The 15,332-nt window shown below is 39.8% G+C and overlaps 2 protein-coding genes across 2 annotated transcripts; both read left to right on the top strand.

The window, feature by feature from the left end:
• Nucleotides 1-1,696: 1,696 nt before the first annotated feature.
• Nucleotides 1,697-4,027, top strand: mrpl42 (mitochondrial ribosomal protein L42). Its single transcript, XM_080851189.1, has 5 exons — nt 1,697-1,816; nt 2,054-2,114; nt 2,453-2,537; nt 3,443-3,606; nt 3,880-4,027. The coding sequence occupies exons 1-5, from the start codon at nt 1,726-1,728 to the stop codon at nt 3,926-3,928; spliced, it is 450 nt and encodes a 149-aa protein (XP_080707315.1). The 5' UTR covers nt 1,697-1,725; the 3' UTR covers nt 3,929-4,027.
• A 332-nt stretch (nt 4,028-4,359) lies between these two features.
• ube2nb (ubiquitin-conjugating enzyme E2Nb) lies at nt 4,360-9,900 on the top strand. The gene is made up of 4 exons (XM_080851182.1): nt 4,360-4,422; nt 6,613-6,859; nt 7,212-7,352; nt 8,773-9,900. Exons 1-4 carry the CDS (start codon nt 4,393-4,395, stop codon nt 8,817-8,819), a joined length of 465 nt encoding a protein of 154 aa, XP_080707308.1. The 5' UTR covers nt 4,360-4,392; the 3' UTR covers nt 8,820-9,900.
• The last annotated feature ends 5,432 nt before the right edge of the window (nt 9,901-15,332 follow it).

The following is a 15,332-nucleotide window of genomic DNA, read 5'->3' as shown; positions in this document are numbered from 1 at the left end:
CGACCCAGAGCCATGCAAGCTGCGCAGGAAACCTGCCGCGTCCCATGACACTGGCTGCACTGCCTTGACAGTGCTCCTAACCCCGGATGTACCCTGCACATGCCACATTGTTTGTGGCCCTCTCCATTGCAGCAAGAGCATGGTACCCACTGCTGCTCCTGGCAAAAAGGACAGCCCCTGTGCTGGTCTGTGTTGATGAGGCGGTAGTTGCACACCTGGTTCCTAAACATCTTGACAGGTGAGACAACCACCATCCAGGGTCGAGGTTCTTTGTTGCCGGGGTTGTTGGATTGAGGAAGGTCTTTCGTTTGAGGCTCAAATCGCATGCAAACTGACCTGTGTTCAGTGAATGTCTCAAGGGAATAGTAGAAGATGACGTCATTGCTTGTAGATGTCAGCAGAACCTCTTTAGCAGGAACATTGGAGAGGCATGTCTTGGTATTCACCCAGGCCAAAACAATATCAGTTATGTCTTCTACTGACAAAAGACGAATATTCGAAGGGTGGTAAATCTCAGACGTTCGATGCGTTCGATGCCTCACTTCTTGCTCTCTCTCAGGACGTAGAGGAGGCACAGTAGTGTATTGTGATGGGGCCAGTATTACATCACATCGATAGGCTGGGGGGCAAACTTGGTGCATTTTCTATGGAGGTGTAGGGTGACAGCCACCATTTATCTCTTGAGTTTTGATCTAAGCTGGCAGACAATTCCATGTTCTATGTCAGTGATGTCATAGAAGCCTGGAATTTCTTGTGGAATTTCCACTATGGGGTATAGGCCAGGGTTCTGTTCAATTGTTTTGCCTTGATCTTGGTACGTTATGTAGTAGTTTACTGGACTTCAGGGCAACTGACTTGAGCTAGTTCTTAACAAGTAATGCTAAAGGGGGGGCTGTACTCCTGCCAGGCATTTCTTACTTCCTCAAGTCTTTCAGTAAAGTTTCCTTCCTCCATCAACATATACAAACCTGGAGAGCAAATGTGTGATAATTAAACAAATGTACACTTAAATCTTAACACATGTTTCAAATCATATTTTTGACCAAGATGGCCAATCAATTGAGATGTAATTTCGCTGCGGGTGTAAAGAGTTAACATCTAATCTATGGTAATCAAGCTTGTTTGTTTCAGTGTAGGCTACTTGTTGCGTGGGCAGACAGACAAAAGTGTTACCAAATTGACTGAACAACCCCAGACTGGAAGTCTTAAACGTGTCTGAACTTTATTGGACAGAAGAATGCATTAGAGTGGTAAATATTGCAGGAAAATATGATTAATCTGACTCCATGAAATTATTAAATTACATCTAATATTGGCACTTGTGGCACAGTAAGGGCATGGCACTTGAGGAGTTAAATAGATGGCTTATGAATGAACCGTCTATTACTACAATAAACAGTAGGCTCAGCTTAAATGTATCACCCAAACTGAATGTTAAGTAAATAAATAATAACAATTCTGTAAATAATAACAATTGAATACACAGTCTAACAGTAAATAATTAAAACTAATAATGATACAAATATAACTTGAAAGAAGATCAATATGTGTTTGCTAGCGCAATAGCATACTTATTATTGTAACATTTATTGTAAATCTGCAATTGATAATATCTCTGGACTCGCGCTGTACAGTTAAAACGACCGGACCCTATTCGCTCAGATTGAGACAGACGGAATTATTTCGTTGTAACACACTTGCGTCATATGGAAGCAGCAGCACATCATGGCTGCGATCTTGGGTCAAGGAATACTTAGCAGGTTAAAATGTTTATGTCCACGGTTTTCGAGTGGACCAAATGTGTTGTATGTAAAGGGTAAGTAGGAGAAAATATATACGTTGATGATACGCTGAAAACAAATAAGGTTGTGTGCGTAGACGTATTTGCTCTGAATAAATATTCAGGCTCATTGAATTCTAGGTTGAAAGAAGCCTAGCAAATGTCAACTGTCGACATTGCCATTTTCTTTTTCTTTTTTATTAACTAGCATTAATGTTTTGTCAAATGTATTATTACATGAATAACATTAATTACACGCTATGTCTCCTTTAGGTATAAGCATTTATCCCACTCATGCTAAATCCACATTTCGGGGACCAGCGATTGACGACAGGTAACATTTTACGTCAACTGAATTAGTTTGTTGTTAAAATAAACACGTGTATTGTCTTTGTTAAAATATAGTATTTTCATTCATGTCAATGAACTACGAGAAGGTAGTGATACTGTCCCCGTGGTCCTTAACATGTTACATGGAATTTTATGTGCTAGTCTCTTTGGTGTGGATTCAAAAATGCATATCTAGTCGAAGTCTATAATAGGCATTTTAGTTTTGAACAGCAGACACTACGTAGACTGCACCTTTGACGATACATATTTGTGTGAGCCATACAATTGTTCCTGTTTTAATAGCAGCAGTCTCAATGTTTCACCCTGTGTTCTTGTCCTCAGTAACGTGGAAATTGGTGTGACCTCTGATGGCAAAACAGTTGTATGCTATCATCCCTCAGTAGAATTTCCTTATGAGTTAAGCCAGGTGAGATCCATTACATTGGGCTATACTTTAGAAAAGCATAGAATTGATAAGTCAAACCTATAAGAGAGCCTAAATGACGTACTGTAAGGGTCATACTGTAAGGTAATTGGGATTTTTGTAAAGGGTTCCAAAGTATAAATAAAAAATATGCATACATATAACCTCATATGTCAGAGTTTGCAGAGTTGATTGAAACTTTCCTTTTGCCAGTACTGCATAATCAAGAAAGACAAATGAATGAGGCTTTTGTCAAATATAGGTTATGCATTAAGACAAGTTTGTGTAAAGTCCTGTTCCTCATATTTCTAAATTCAAACCTGTGACTTTTGGGACTTGCACTACCAGACCACCTGAGCTTTTGAAAAAGTAACCTGAATCTAGCTTAATGGCTGGTGAGTGATTTAGGTTGCCATGTTGTTTCTGCATATGGGCAAAGTTAAACATCTGTAAAGTTAAAATCTGTTATCCATTCTACCATTAACCTACTACTATGAAAAAAGCCTAATATCAATGGACTGGGAAAGGTATTGTAGAATTCACATGGACTTATCAATAGATGTTTGGTGGTCCGTGTCCGTGCCTCTATGATAGCAGCTCTGTGGTTAGAATGGCTTGTAATTGCAGGTTAAAAACGCAAACCTAATTTCTTAACAGCATCATTGCTGGACTACCTCAGTTAATGCTTTTTATTTGTGTTATTTATTTTATTGATTTGCTTCTGTAGGTTACAACAGTGCAACCAGTGTGATAAAAATACACCTTGTGGACTGCTATTCAAGAAAGACTTTGATTGTATAAATAAAGTTAATCATTATTATTATCATTTGCGTGTGTTTTACATTCACAGTATTGTAGTAAGACAAATATAAAACAGGATTCAATTGTGTATTTGTTTTTTTAATCAGCCTATTTCTCGACCTGATCCCCTAACCAACCCACCGGAGACCCATGACCAGGTTTTAAAAGATCGACTTAGCAAAGAAAGCCTGAAGAACAAACAAGCTCCCACTATTGAGGAGCTTAGTAAGATGTTCTACACGACAAAGCACCGGTGGTACCCAATTGGACAGTGAGTATTCAGCGAAAGAGCAGTTTTTGTTTTCAGTGCTCTGCAATTACATGTAGTTACAGGTGCAGGCCGCAATTGAAATCCAGTACACCTGTTAATTGTTACTCACAACCGTCTAGATAACTCCCCAATAGAATTATCTAGCAAAACAAAGCTTGCATCTATGGTGGTTTATCACTAACTTTGAGTTAACTTGCCCAGGTTTGTCACCACCTCCTTGAACACTCAACATCAACATGTAGATTGCTCTTATTTCTCTTTCTTTCTTTTCAGGTATCGCATGAGGCGCATTTCCAAAAATCCTCCTAAAGACAGAAAATGAAGATACACCTGGAATATGCCGATATCTCTGGACCCATTTTTTTATGAAATTGTCTTGAATCTTTTTTTTTTGTCCAATAAAATATGTATGTAAACAGAAGTGTCTTGTAGACCTGTCAGTTTCATATTGTGAAGAAGCATGTTTGTTTCTCTCATCTCTTTACGTTATGTTCAGATAAACTAGTTAATATATTTTCTACTGAGTATAGTTTTAAGTATATGTAATTAGGACTTAATAGTCTTGTCCATCATAAAATAAAAATTGGTGGCACGCAGGTGAATGGGTTTTCTAATGTGGATGTAGCCTCCGTTTAGTGCTGAGCGTGCAGCAAGAAATACGTTTCCCAGCCCATTTTTGCTGGTGATGTATCACTCATCACCAGAAGACTTGTGCGTTTGCGCCGTCTCTCTAGCTAGCTAGCTTACGTAGTCATCGGGCCACCGTACATACTGTATTAAGACAAGATGGCAGGGTTGCCTCGGAGGATCATTAAGGTTAGTACAAATTGTGTATCATATTTTGCGTCTTGCTGGCTTAGTCCGTGCGATGCCAATAAAAACAAGAATGGCACGTGCAAACCACCAAGGCACAGGCGTCAAGCTAACTTAGTTTTGGCTTGCGGGTAACCTAGCTATTTTCGTTTGGTCAGAAAACAGGTTGAACGAAAATCCATCCTCTCCAGCTAAATATGGCGCACAAATAGGCCGGATAGGCATACGACAACTTCGGGAGGAGAACCTTCTTGTCTCTTATAACGTTTAATCATTGAAATGTAGCGCTGATTGTCCTGTATGAACAGATAACGTAAGTTGCCATTAGCAAATAGGCGCACGCAGGCAAGGTGGCACCCCTCGAAACTGGCGGAGATCAGTCCTAGCTTGCTAATTATATCCATTGAAAACACAGCTAAAGCGAGCCCCTTTTGTGGAATACACTGGCACATTGTACAGTTTAAGATCTACTATTTTGTGTTAAAGTGCCGGTGATGCTAGCTACCTAACTAGTAGGCTGACTAACTTTTAGATTATTACTTTGGGGTAGAACATGGTAGTTGTGGTTAGCTTGCTAATGCTGTGGATAGGTAGCTGTGTTCCCATAGACATGTATATGTCTATGTGTGTTCCGCCCTGTCAGGCCCGTTCATGCAGCCTTGTCTCGGAAATGAATGAAATACTGTGATGGATAGCTATAGCTAACGTCAAACGTTCAAGTAGAGAATTCTCATATATGACCAGTACAAGAGTTTAGCGTTACGTGAAGTATCTGACTGTGGGTTGCTGCGTAAGACTTAAAACGCATTACGAACGTAATGGACTTGAAATTAATAGCAACCTTTCAAAACCGTTCAAGGCAAAATTACCATGACCCGCAGCTGTAGGTGGGATCATGTGGTCAGACAAGTATCCTGGTTAAATCATAAATTAATGAAGCTCTTTGTTGAAAGGGGAACTGTTCATCAAGGAGTTAGACTGGAGAGTGTTTTTTTTTTTTTTGACGTTACGTTTTATACTGGGAATATTACATAAACACGTAGTATACAGAACACCTCTTGATGCGAAAATAAATGGTCAGTTCTTCAGGAATTAATTTGCTGATAAAATGTACTAGTAATGCACTAAATGTAAAAGTGAAATAAAAATTAAAAGTAAAATGCTAGGAGAGGTAGGAAGTTTATCAAGACAAAATAACGCTGTCTTCTATACCTGTATCAATTCTTGTAAGTTAGGAGGTCTACTACATTGCACGTCAAACAGCAACCCCCTTTGTATTCTGGTGGTGCTCAATCCTTTCTGACATTCTAAATTCTAATTCCCATTCACTCATTGTTTGCATTCGTCATACAGAATGTAAGGTGAATTCCAAATACAAGTGGCTCTTTTGGCCCTTGGAGCTCTTATATTTTTACTGCACATTGACCAATATTTCAACTGTGAATTCTGTTTAAAATTAAACTACTTAAAACAGCCTTCATATGTAAGTGACGTGTGATTTACACTCTCCCTCATTGAACTACATTCTATGCTATTGCAGTGATGTGTGTTCATTGCTTAGCTATTATGTCAGGTTAGCTATACGAAATGAAATCACACCACTTCCACCTCAAGTACATTTTTTTCAGAGAAAAATGAGGAAATAAATATGAAGGACTGTGACTTTAATGTCATTAGCAGGATCAACTTTGTACCTTCCATGTTGTTGGCAAGGTATTTACAGCTCACTCATTTAAGACCAAAACGTTTCACTGCTGCTTAATCTCAGTGTATTCAGTATTTCATAGTTGTTATGGGGTGTTGATTTTTTTATTTAACTAAACCTGTTTTAAGTAAAAGTGACATTTAAAGCTAAATTAAAAAACTTTGATATTTTTCATGGTTGCTATTGTTGATGCACAGGATCCACTTGAGGCTGTAGAAGAACATGGAATTGCTGGCTAGACAATAATTAGACTTTTAGGCTTAATATAGTTTAGATTTTTTAAACACTTTATTAGACTATGCATCTGTTTTGCGTGGTGAGCATTGACACTGCTCCATGGTGTTTTCCTTCACTAATAAAGCCAATTGTGAAAACCTGACCAGGTGTCCAGAGCTTTAAGCCCATTGCAGCATACACATTGCTTACTTTTAGTGAGGATTTGGATATTGTATATACATCATACAAATGTATATATCATGTCTGCACAGGAAACACAGCGCCTGATGGCAGAGCCTGTACCGGGTATTAAAGCAGAGCCCGATGAAGGGAATGCCCGCTACTTCCATGTGGTGATCGCAGGGCCCCAGGACTCCCCCTTCGAAGGGGGCACCTTCAAACTTGAACTCTTTCTGCCTGAGGAGTACCCCATGGCAGCCCCCAAAGTCCGGTTTATGACCAAAATCTACCATCCCAACGTGGACAAGCTGGGAAGAATATGTCTAGACATTTTAAAAGGTAATGCTAGCCAGATATTACAACACATTATGTATGTATGTATGTATGTCTGGCCAGATATGGATAGGTCATTTTTGTGTTTGTGTATTTAGTTGCTATGCCAGGAATCCCTTCACCTATGTTAGTATCCTGTGTTAGCACCCTCTCCTCAATACCAATCAGAGTCTTACAATCAGAGTGTGTTGTTATTACCCACAGATTATTAGGAACAGCTGTCATTTAAATTGCTTATTTTGGTTTACACCTTAACTAAGATAGCATTTTTGTGTGCCCTTTTCCCTCCTGTTCCATTCTTCATTCCATTCATACCCCCCCCCCCCCCCCCCCCCCCCCCCCCCCCCCGGGTGTGTAGATAAATGGTCCCCAGCCCTGCAGATCCGTACAGTCCTGCTGTCCATCCAGGCTTTGCTTAGTGCTCCTAACCCAGACGACCCTCTCGCAAATGATGTGGCAGAGCAGTGGAAGTCTAATGAAGCCCAAGCCATTGAAACAGGTGTGTTTGTGTGTATCAGTTGTGACTAAGTACGTTTCAAAAAATAATAATCATAATTCACACTTGCGACTTACGAGACATTGGCAACCCAGGTTCTGTAAAGCTATAAAATTCCAAAATCTCAAATGACAATAATTTTGAAGGTGTAACTGTATAAGCATTACACAGTGGTTAGATCTGGTAGATCTGGTTAGATTGGACAAATGGCATTCCATGAGTGGGGATATCCTGGCACAACCACTCCCCTTAGTAATAACTCCGCAGTTAATATACTGTAACCGTTAAATACTATGATATCAACCTTCTATTCATTTAAAGTGAGAGACCAGGATGGCAGGCAACCATTTTCTAACGTTACCCTTTCGAGTGTTCGAGTGAGGAAAGGGAGCAAAATGGTGTAGGCAAAATGTACAAATGAACATATAACGTAAAAACAGACGAGTGCACAAATGAACGCGTAATTAGCCTCATTGACTTAATTTGGCTAGAGAGTGGCACTCTGGTTAGAAATATTTTTGGGGGGGTTGAGAATGAATAATCAAAAATAAACAAAAGAAATCTAAATCTATTGTCATCAAACTCGATTCGCTGGTAGTAAAACTGTTGTATAAAACCAATATAACACTCATATTCATGGGGATGGTAAAGGATATCCCTGCATTGAAAGACAGATATGCATATTTACTAATAGGTGCCAATGTTGTGTCTGAGGTACTGGTTAAATCGTATTTACAAACAGAGGCCTATTGTTGTGGCTGAGGTACTGGTTAAATCATATTTACTAACAGAGGCCTATTGTTGTGTCTGACGTACTGGTTAAATCATAACTGAACTCTTCACCTCCCTGCGGTGGACCAATTTCACTAGCACTATTGCAGTTAGACACAACATTCCCATTTAAGAACACAGGTGAGGAGAAAATCGAAGAAAGAAAACACTCTACAGGAGACAACTGAGTGTGTGTGTGTGAGAGAGAGAGAGAGAGAGAGGGGGGGAGGGAGAGAATGAATAGATAGACAGACCCAGACAGACTGAGAGAGCTGCCAGTATTGTTTAAAAAAAAAAGTATATTTTGTGAACAGATTAAAATGTTGGTGATCAGAGAAAAATCTCTTCCTAACAAAATGGTTCCATCGATTTTTGAAATGTCTTTGGATTACTGCTTTGGGCAAGCTCAGAGCACTTGTGTACCCAAGGCTATTTGAAATTGAATGATGAAATAATTTCATAAATAGAAGACCTCAATATGGTCACGTACATATTTTGGATTTAAAACACTTTGCTGTTGCTTACATTGCATTGCACAATGTACCCACATCACTCTCCCAGCTCATGTGATCAGTATTATGGCAGCTCTGAAGAACACTTTCCCCTCTTCTCTTCTCTTCTCTTCTCTTTTCTTCTCTTCTCTGATCTGCAGCTCGGACATGGACCAGGCTGTATGCTGGAAACAACATTGAAGTCTAACAAGAAAGAAAACATGAAAAAGAAGATTTGGAGCGTGAGTGTAAATTGCTCTTGTTCGGCCAAGACCCTACCCCTTCTTTCTTCGTGTGCATTTAAAGGACACTGTCTCAGACAAAATGTATAATACAAAAAAAAAAATCTTAAAGCAAAAAAGTAAAAGAATATGTTCAGTGAGAAAAAAAAATACAACCGCAACTTTACAGACTACTGCAGACCTTTTGGTTATTTCAAGAGGCGTTGGTGAGGCATTGGTTGCTCATCCCACTTTCACAGCACCCAAAGCTTATATCGCTTGCTATACAACACATGGTTGTTTTCTGTATCTCTGTGGATGGGCTGCCATATTTGACACCCAAGCCTTGCTTAAGGCCCACAGGTGTGGGGGTTCCAAACATCGGTAGGCAATGGTTAGCATCATCCAGCATCTTTATTGATATAACTTGATTCTGAGGGTGTTGGTGCTACATTTAAGAAAAAAAAAATACAAAAAAATGTTTGACCACTCTCTTAATGAAATGGCTGCTACCGGACGGACTCGACTATGCTCCTCACAACTTGGCTGTTATTGTCTGTTGCGCTTAACCTTCCAGCTGCTCTTCTGTTTGGAACCCTATTTGTAGAACTTGCAGTATAGGTAGTGACATGGGGAGGGCAGGTCAGCTAGTTGCCTTTTGGGCATGGTTGAAAACAGGGGGGATGGGGTAGGGGAGGTGGGCGTGCAAAAGATGTACTTTTTACTTTGTTTTAATGTTTTTCCCCCTCCCTCTCTGTGAAGCCTAGGTTCATTATACGCATGCAGTTAACCATCTTAGACTTTGAGCTAACAGACAATGCTGTGTGGGAATGTTGAGAATGATGCTTGTCCTTTTTTTCTTTTTAATTATTATTGTCCTTTTTTTATTCGGGCTGAGAATACAGTCAGTGACATCAAAAATGTGTGTGGGGGGGAAGGCACTCTGAAAACACTAGCGTCAGTAAAATGCTGAGATCCCCATAGGCTTGTGTGGCTTCTGTATGGCTCTGTCTGGGGAAATGAAAACTGTAAATGTTATGTTTTAGTAAAATATTTTTTGTTATGCTATACGGTTTCCGCTCTTCCTTCCGCTCTGGTATTTCTGCCATGTAATGTGGACACTCGATACCCCAACATTACTTTGGGTTCATAGGTACGAGACTATATCTCACTGTAATCACTGTTTTCAGTTCAGCCTCACCACTTTGGGTGTTAGTCAATGAGGGTTAATTCCTCCAATCTGACATTTCAAACCAAAAGAGTGTGACACCCTTGTGCTCTCCTGTCATTTACTTTTACCCTACTGCAAGAGCAAAAAGAAAAAACTGACTACCTTGTCTCTTCACTGTCTTCTGTTTAGTCCATAGCAAACTAATGGCAACCTGACATTGAGCAGAACTTTGTTATATAACGTGAAGCCTTTCAGTTATAGACTTGCTTTTATTTCAGTGAAATGAAATGGAGCAAACAGATTTTTATGAGCTGTGCGGTAATGGAGAATCCATCCTGCTGCTCTTTGAAATGACCCCCTCCACTCCCCCTGCTCTCACACATGCCAGCTGAAATGTTTGCCCTGGTTTAAGATTGCTATGAGTCACAAGATCCATAGGCAGCGAGAGCATTGGTTGCACTGGGGGGGAGTGGCAGTGCGTTGGGTGGAGGGTGCTGTACTTAATGACTGAGTTGTTTACACTTATAGCAATTGGTTTGAGGCCCTAAATAGGTTTTGTTACTTTTCCTTCCCAATCATGATATTCAAATGACTCTGTCATAATGTTTTTTGTTTTTTTTGCATACACAAGTGTTGTTACCTCACAAAAATACAGCCGTGGGAGATAATGTTTGTCATAAAGGAGACTGCATCTATTAATGTATCCACACCGCTTATTATCTTATGCTGTCAAGGTTTACTTGTTTTTTTGTGTCTTTTTTTGGTATAGACCTATATGATTTTGTTATTGCAGTGTCGACTCAGGTTTTCAACCCACTACACACCCACACTCAGCAGATTTGTGTCCACTTGGCTGCATGCCCCGGCTCATCCACAGGAGGGAGGTAGTGGCACGTTGATGCGCTGGTATCAACCCTTTATCCACACTATAACTCATGTGTCTATTTGCAAGTCTACTGTCAGCAGAATTTCATGCGTCATTGTTTTTAGCTAGGAGCTATGATGGGGGATGTAAAACAACACCTTTAGCACATGTCCCAAAAACTTCACTGCTTGTCAGTGGTCAAACATGGGAGCAGTCTGTCATCATCTCATCCATCTTTCACAATGGTGACGTCACCTTTGGCAATGAGAAGGGTAATGTTAATTACTATTAAGTATTAACCTAGAACATTGCAATTGATCACAGATCTCTCGTTCAAATTTGGAATTGCTCAATGCTGATGTGCTTATACATGGGCAGGCTACTGATAGGACAAGGCTTGTCTCTAAATTGATGTATAAGACTACCTCATGGAAGACAGGGGAGGTTTACTGGATTATGTTTATTATTCATAATTATTTACTGGATTGAACAATATGTCCACACATCTTTAAAGTCAGCCTTGCTCTTTTAGGGGTTAATAAAAGAAACAAGTCAGTGTTGTGGAAACCTTTTCTCTGGCGGTTATGTAAGGGGAAAAACACCATATGTTCCTTCAGAGGATCTTTATCTTGTGAAGATTTAACAGAGTGTTAGTCTTGGGTGTATCATGGGTGAGTCCAATACCACAGTGTTTTCACAGAGCTGCAGTGTCTCACCATATTATGACCCTGTCTCTCACATGTTTTATGTGACTCAGTGAGTCATCGTGTCTCAGGTATGTACCCTCCCTGTGAATGAGGCATTGTCTCTCCGTCTCCTAGTCACCTTATCTGGTGCATTCAACTACTTATTAACTACCAGGAAGAGCTGCTGATGAGAGGATGAGAGGAGAGCACAAAAACAAGAGCACTTGGAGTAAATGTTATGGCTGAAATAACGATTGGTTAGTGAGTAAGATGGGTTACGATGTCAAAAGTACAAAGATCAACTGACTTATTTCTTAAGGATAATACATGTTTTAAAGGGAAATGGTCTAAATGTAGAATAAGCTTGATCTGAGTAAATCAATTTGAATGTATATATGTATCTATCTGTAAACATTCTGAATAGTTATTCCGCACACCGCATAGAATGTATAAACTTTTCCAAGTTAAACTGCGGCAGTTGTGATGGAAATTCAGATCTGGTTTATACGCATTTAGATGTGTTTTGGAAAAAAACAATAGGAGCTGAACTATACACCTTGTAATATTAGGTTATGGTATATAAACAATAATAACCCAGAGAAGTTGGGTGTATTACACTAAATGTACTCCTATAAACACTCCCAGAGCTACAGCTGTCCCTGCCACCCATCTCAAAGTTCACACTGACGTGTGCTAAGCAGGTAATGGCTTTATATTAAATTCAAGCATGACTGGGAGTTGTCCTTCGTCTTTATGGTGCTGAGCAACGTCGTCAGACAGCATCCTGATTTTAGAGGTTTCACCTGATGGTAAGATGATATAAAATGACAGCATTAAATCTTAGTCAGAGCTGCATCATACAGTCAATTGAATGTCACCCTTATCAGTGGGAACTCCCTTGGGTGTTTTGCGTTATTAGGTTGTATGCATCTAAGTATTTACCGTGCCCGTTTTAATGAAGACCATTCTTCATTTGCTTGACCAGTGGTTGATAAAATGGTGGTAAAAGGAGACTCCAATATAATGACAGGACACATTTATCTTTCAGACAGCTGGGGGGAAAATGGCTACTTTATGAAGCCCTTACAGGTGCAGTGTGCAGATATGACTCGAGTGTTATTTAACCAGCCTACTCTGAGGGAGGGAGAGAGAGGGGGAGGGATGGCAGCAGTGGGATCTCTACATCTGAATATTTCATTTCCCGTGCAAGCGGAGGCTATGCAGGGCCCGCCCCCCTCTCTCACCTCTATATTTAACAGCAACGCGCAGAAGAGGAACGCCTCGGGTACGACAGTGTGCCAGCCTGCATTTATTCACGTGGTACAGACTTATGGCAACAATGATGTGTGGGTGAAAATAGAGTGCAAAAAATGTCAATACTCACTGAAACACCACCCTGTACTCATGGGTGTGGCAGCTCACACAGTCAAACCTTTCAGTTCACTCAGTTGATTGCAAAAGTGATTGCACCAGCAGACTGACAAATGGATGTTCAGCAGTTGTGATGCACTAGATTTCTCAATTGTATCTAAGTCTTGTTTACTTAAACATCATCAGTAGAGACAGTCTGTTAGGAGCAAGTGATTAAATCTAGGGTTAGTCACAGCCTGCTGTCTGATAGGAGATGCCAGAATCTGGAATCACCTACCACCATGCTGCTGATTTAATCACTTAATCACTTTTAGGCAATATAGAAAGATGCAATCACCTGTGTGAACAATAAACCAGACTGAGAGGCTGGTTATTCACACCCAGATGACAAATAACTGCTTGGAACTTTGAACATGTTGCATAGTCCATTGCAATCAATCAATCAATCCACTAGAATGTATCAATAGTATTTCTATTTTGTGCCTGCGAGTAGCTGGAATTTTTAAGATAGTTTCCCCTAGCAGTAACTTGGGGAACCTTGGATATTAAGGCAGACTTTTGCTTTTCTTTTTTTATTAAAATTGAATTTTCCAAGATTAAATAACTACTTGAATGACATTTGATAACTTAACAAATCACATGGACATACATACACATGCATTAAAATGTAGAAAGCTGCCAAGAAATGAAACATTTTGAAGAATAAATTTGACTCATTCTTTCATAACTGATCAAAGCACATTACTCAGATGCTAACACTTCCGACTACCCTCAGAGAGAACAAACCGGGGGCTCACTTTTTTAAAAAAAGAAGGGGGAAAAAAAACTGCGTTATTCTGCCGCACTCTGTCTGCCCATCCTTTTCGCATGAGTGCAAGGCGGAATGGTTGCCCTCCCTGCACTGGCATCTCCCGTCACAGGGCATGCTCTGATTTATGAATGAGGCATTGCATAACTCAGAGTGCCCAGCAGAGGAAGAAATGAGAATGCTGCAGAATACTTGCCAGGCCGACTACATCAGTGGCCAGGTCTCCCACTGTCATGGTTTCCTTGGAAAACTGCGAGCGATTATCATTCTGTCCGATAGATGTGCACACTGGGGTTTTGAAATTACTGTTGTTCTGGACATTAGACATTAAGCTGTGAGAGGAATTCAATTTTATGTATTTTACAGCCTATGAGCAACCCTTGAATGCCAGTGCACTGTTTATTGGATCAGTTTGAAAGGGTTTGGATCTGGCCAGTCATGTACTAAAGTTAAACCACATGTACATTAACTACAAAACTTACTTAGTAAAAGCTGGGTGTCAAGTTTTGTACTACATACAGTACATAATACATGTGTAGGGTACTAGTCTGCAGTAGCATTAGCTATGGAAAATGTCCTCTTTTATTTAGCATAATTATTCAATCATTTATAATGACCAATATTGAGTCTGTTTTTTATGGGAGGCTTTAAGGCAGTATTGTTTACAGTTGGATTACACGTTCTCCGGAATGAGATAGCGCAGTCTTTGCTTCTCTTCTTCTTCCCCCCAGTGTCATAGCACCTGAAGGTCAGCTAGTTCTCTTGAATATCTTTAATCTCCATGGTGTAACCAATACTAAAGTCTTTTGTTTTGCACTACTTTCCCACAATCTGCAAATTATACAGTCTCCCTCTAGCATGTTTACGTCTCCCAGGGAGAGATTCACATGATTACATACTGTACTGCCATGTTTGTAGTCAGTCTCAAGGAGAGTGGTGTTCTGTTTGTTAGATTGGAGAACAGAGAGTGTTATTGTGTGCATCTGGGTCAGACTGCTTTTTTTAAAGGAAAATAAGTTGTTTTTTTCACCCTCCTTCATGAGAGGATCATTTCCCAGGTATATCAATTCACCATAATGTTAGTAAAGTGGGGACATCTACAGAGATCCAATGTTCGGCATTCATAATGGAATTCTAAGCTCAGTAGAAGGCAACGCGAATCATGCTGCAGTAATCTGCACTGTATAATGGTGTGTGCACTAAGTAAAATATATTTTTTTTGTTTATTATTCATGTAATCATTTATTTATTAAATCGATTAAGATAATGGAAACACAACAAATAACAATTTCTTTTGCAGGGAAAGCACTTGTCACATGTTTGTGGCCAAGCTCTAGAGTAAATACTGCTTTGTTTTAATGGAATAATAACAAGATGCTAACTAGTGATCATGTTGCTCCATTAGTCACTGGACAAACCAGTGTATTATTATGTGACTTTGAAAACATATTTAATTTGTGTCTTTCCCTTGCAAAATAAAAGGGCAATTATGTCAGGACAACACCACATGATACTAAAGCTCCAGCCAGAAGGGTTGAATGGCTCCAGATTCAGACAAACAGAAAAGCTCACAGATATTTATTTCCAGTGAAAGACATT

The sequence above is a fragment of the Sprattus sprattus genome (assembly GCF_963457725.1).
Source record: "Sprattus sprattus genome assembly, chromosome: 14".
Classification (NCBI taxonomy): Eukaryota; Metazoa; Chordata; class Actinopteri; order Clupeiformes; family Clupeidae; genus Sprattus; species Sprattus sprattus.
This window is presented reverse-complemented; position numbering and strand designations above follow the sequence as displayed.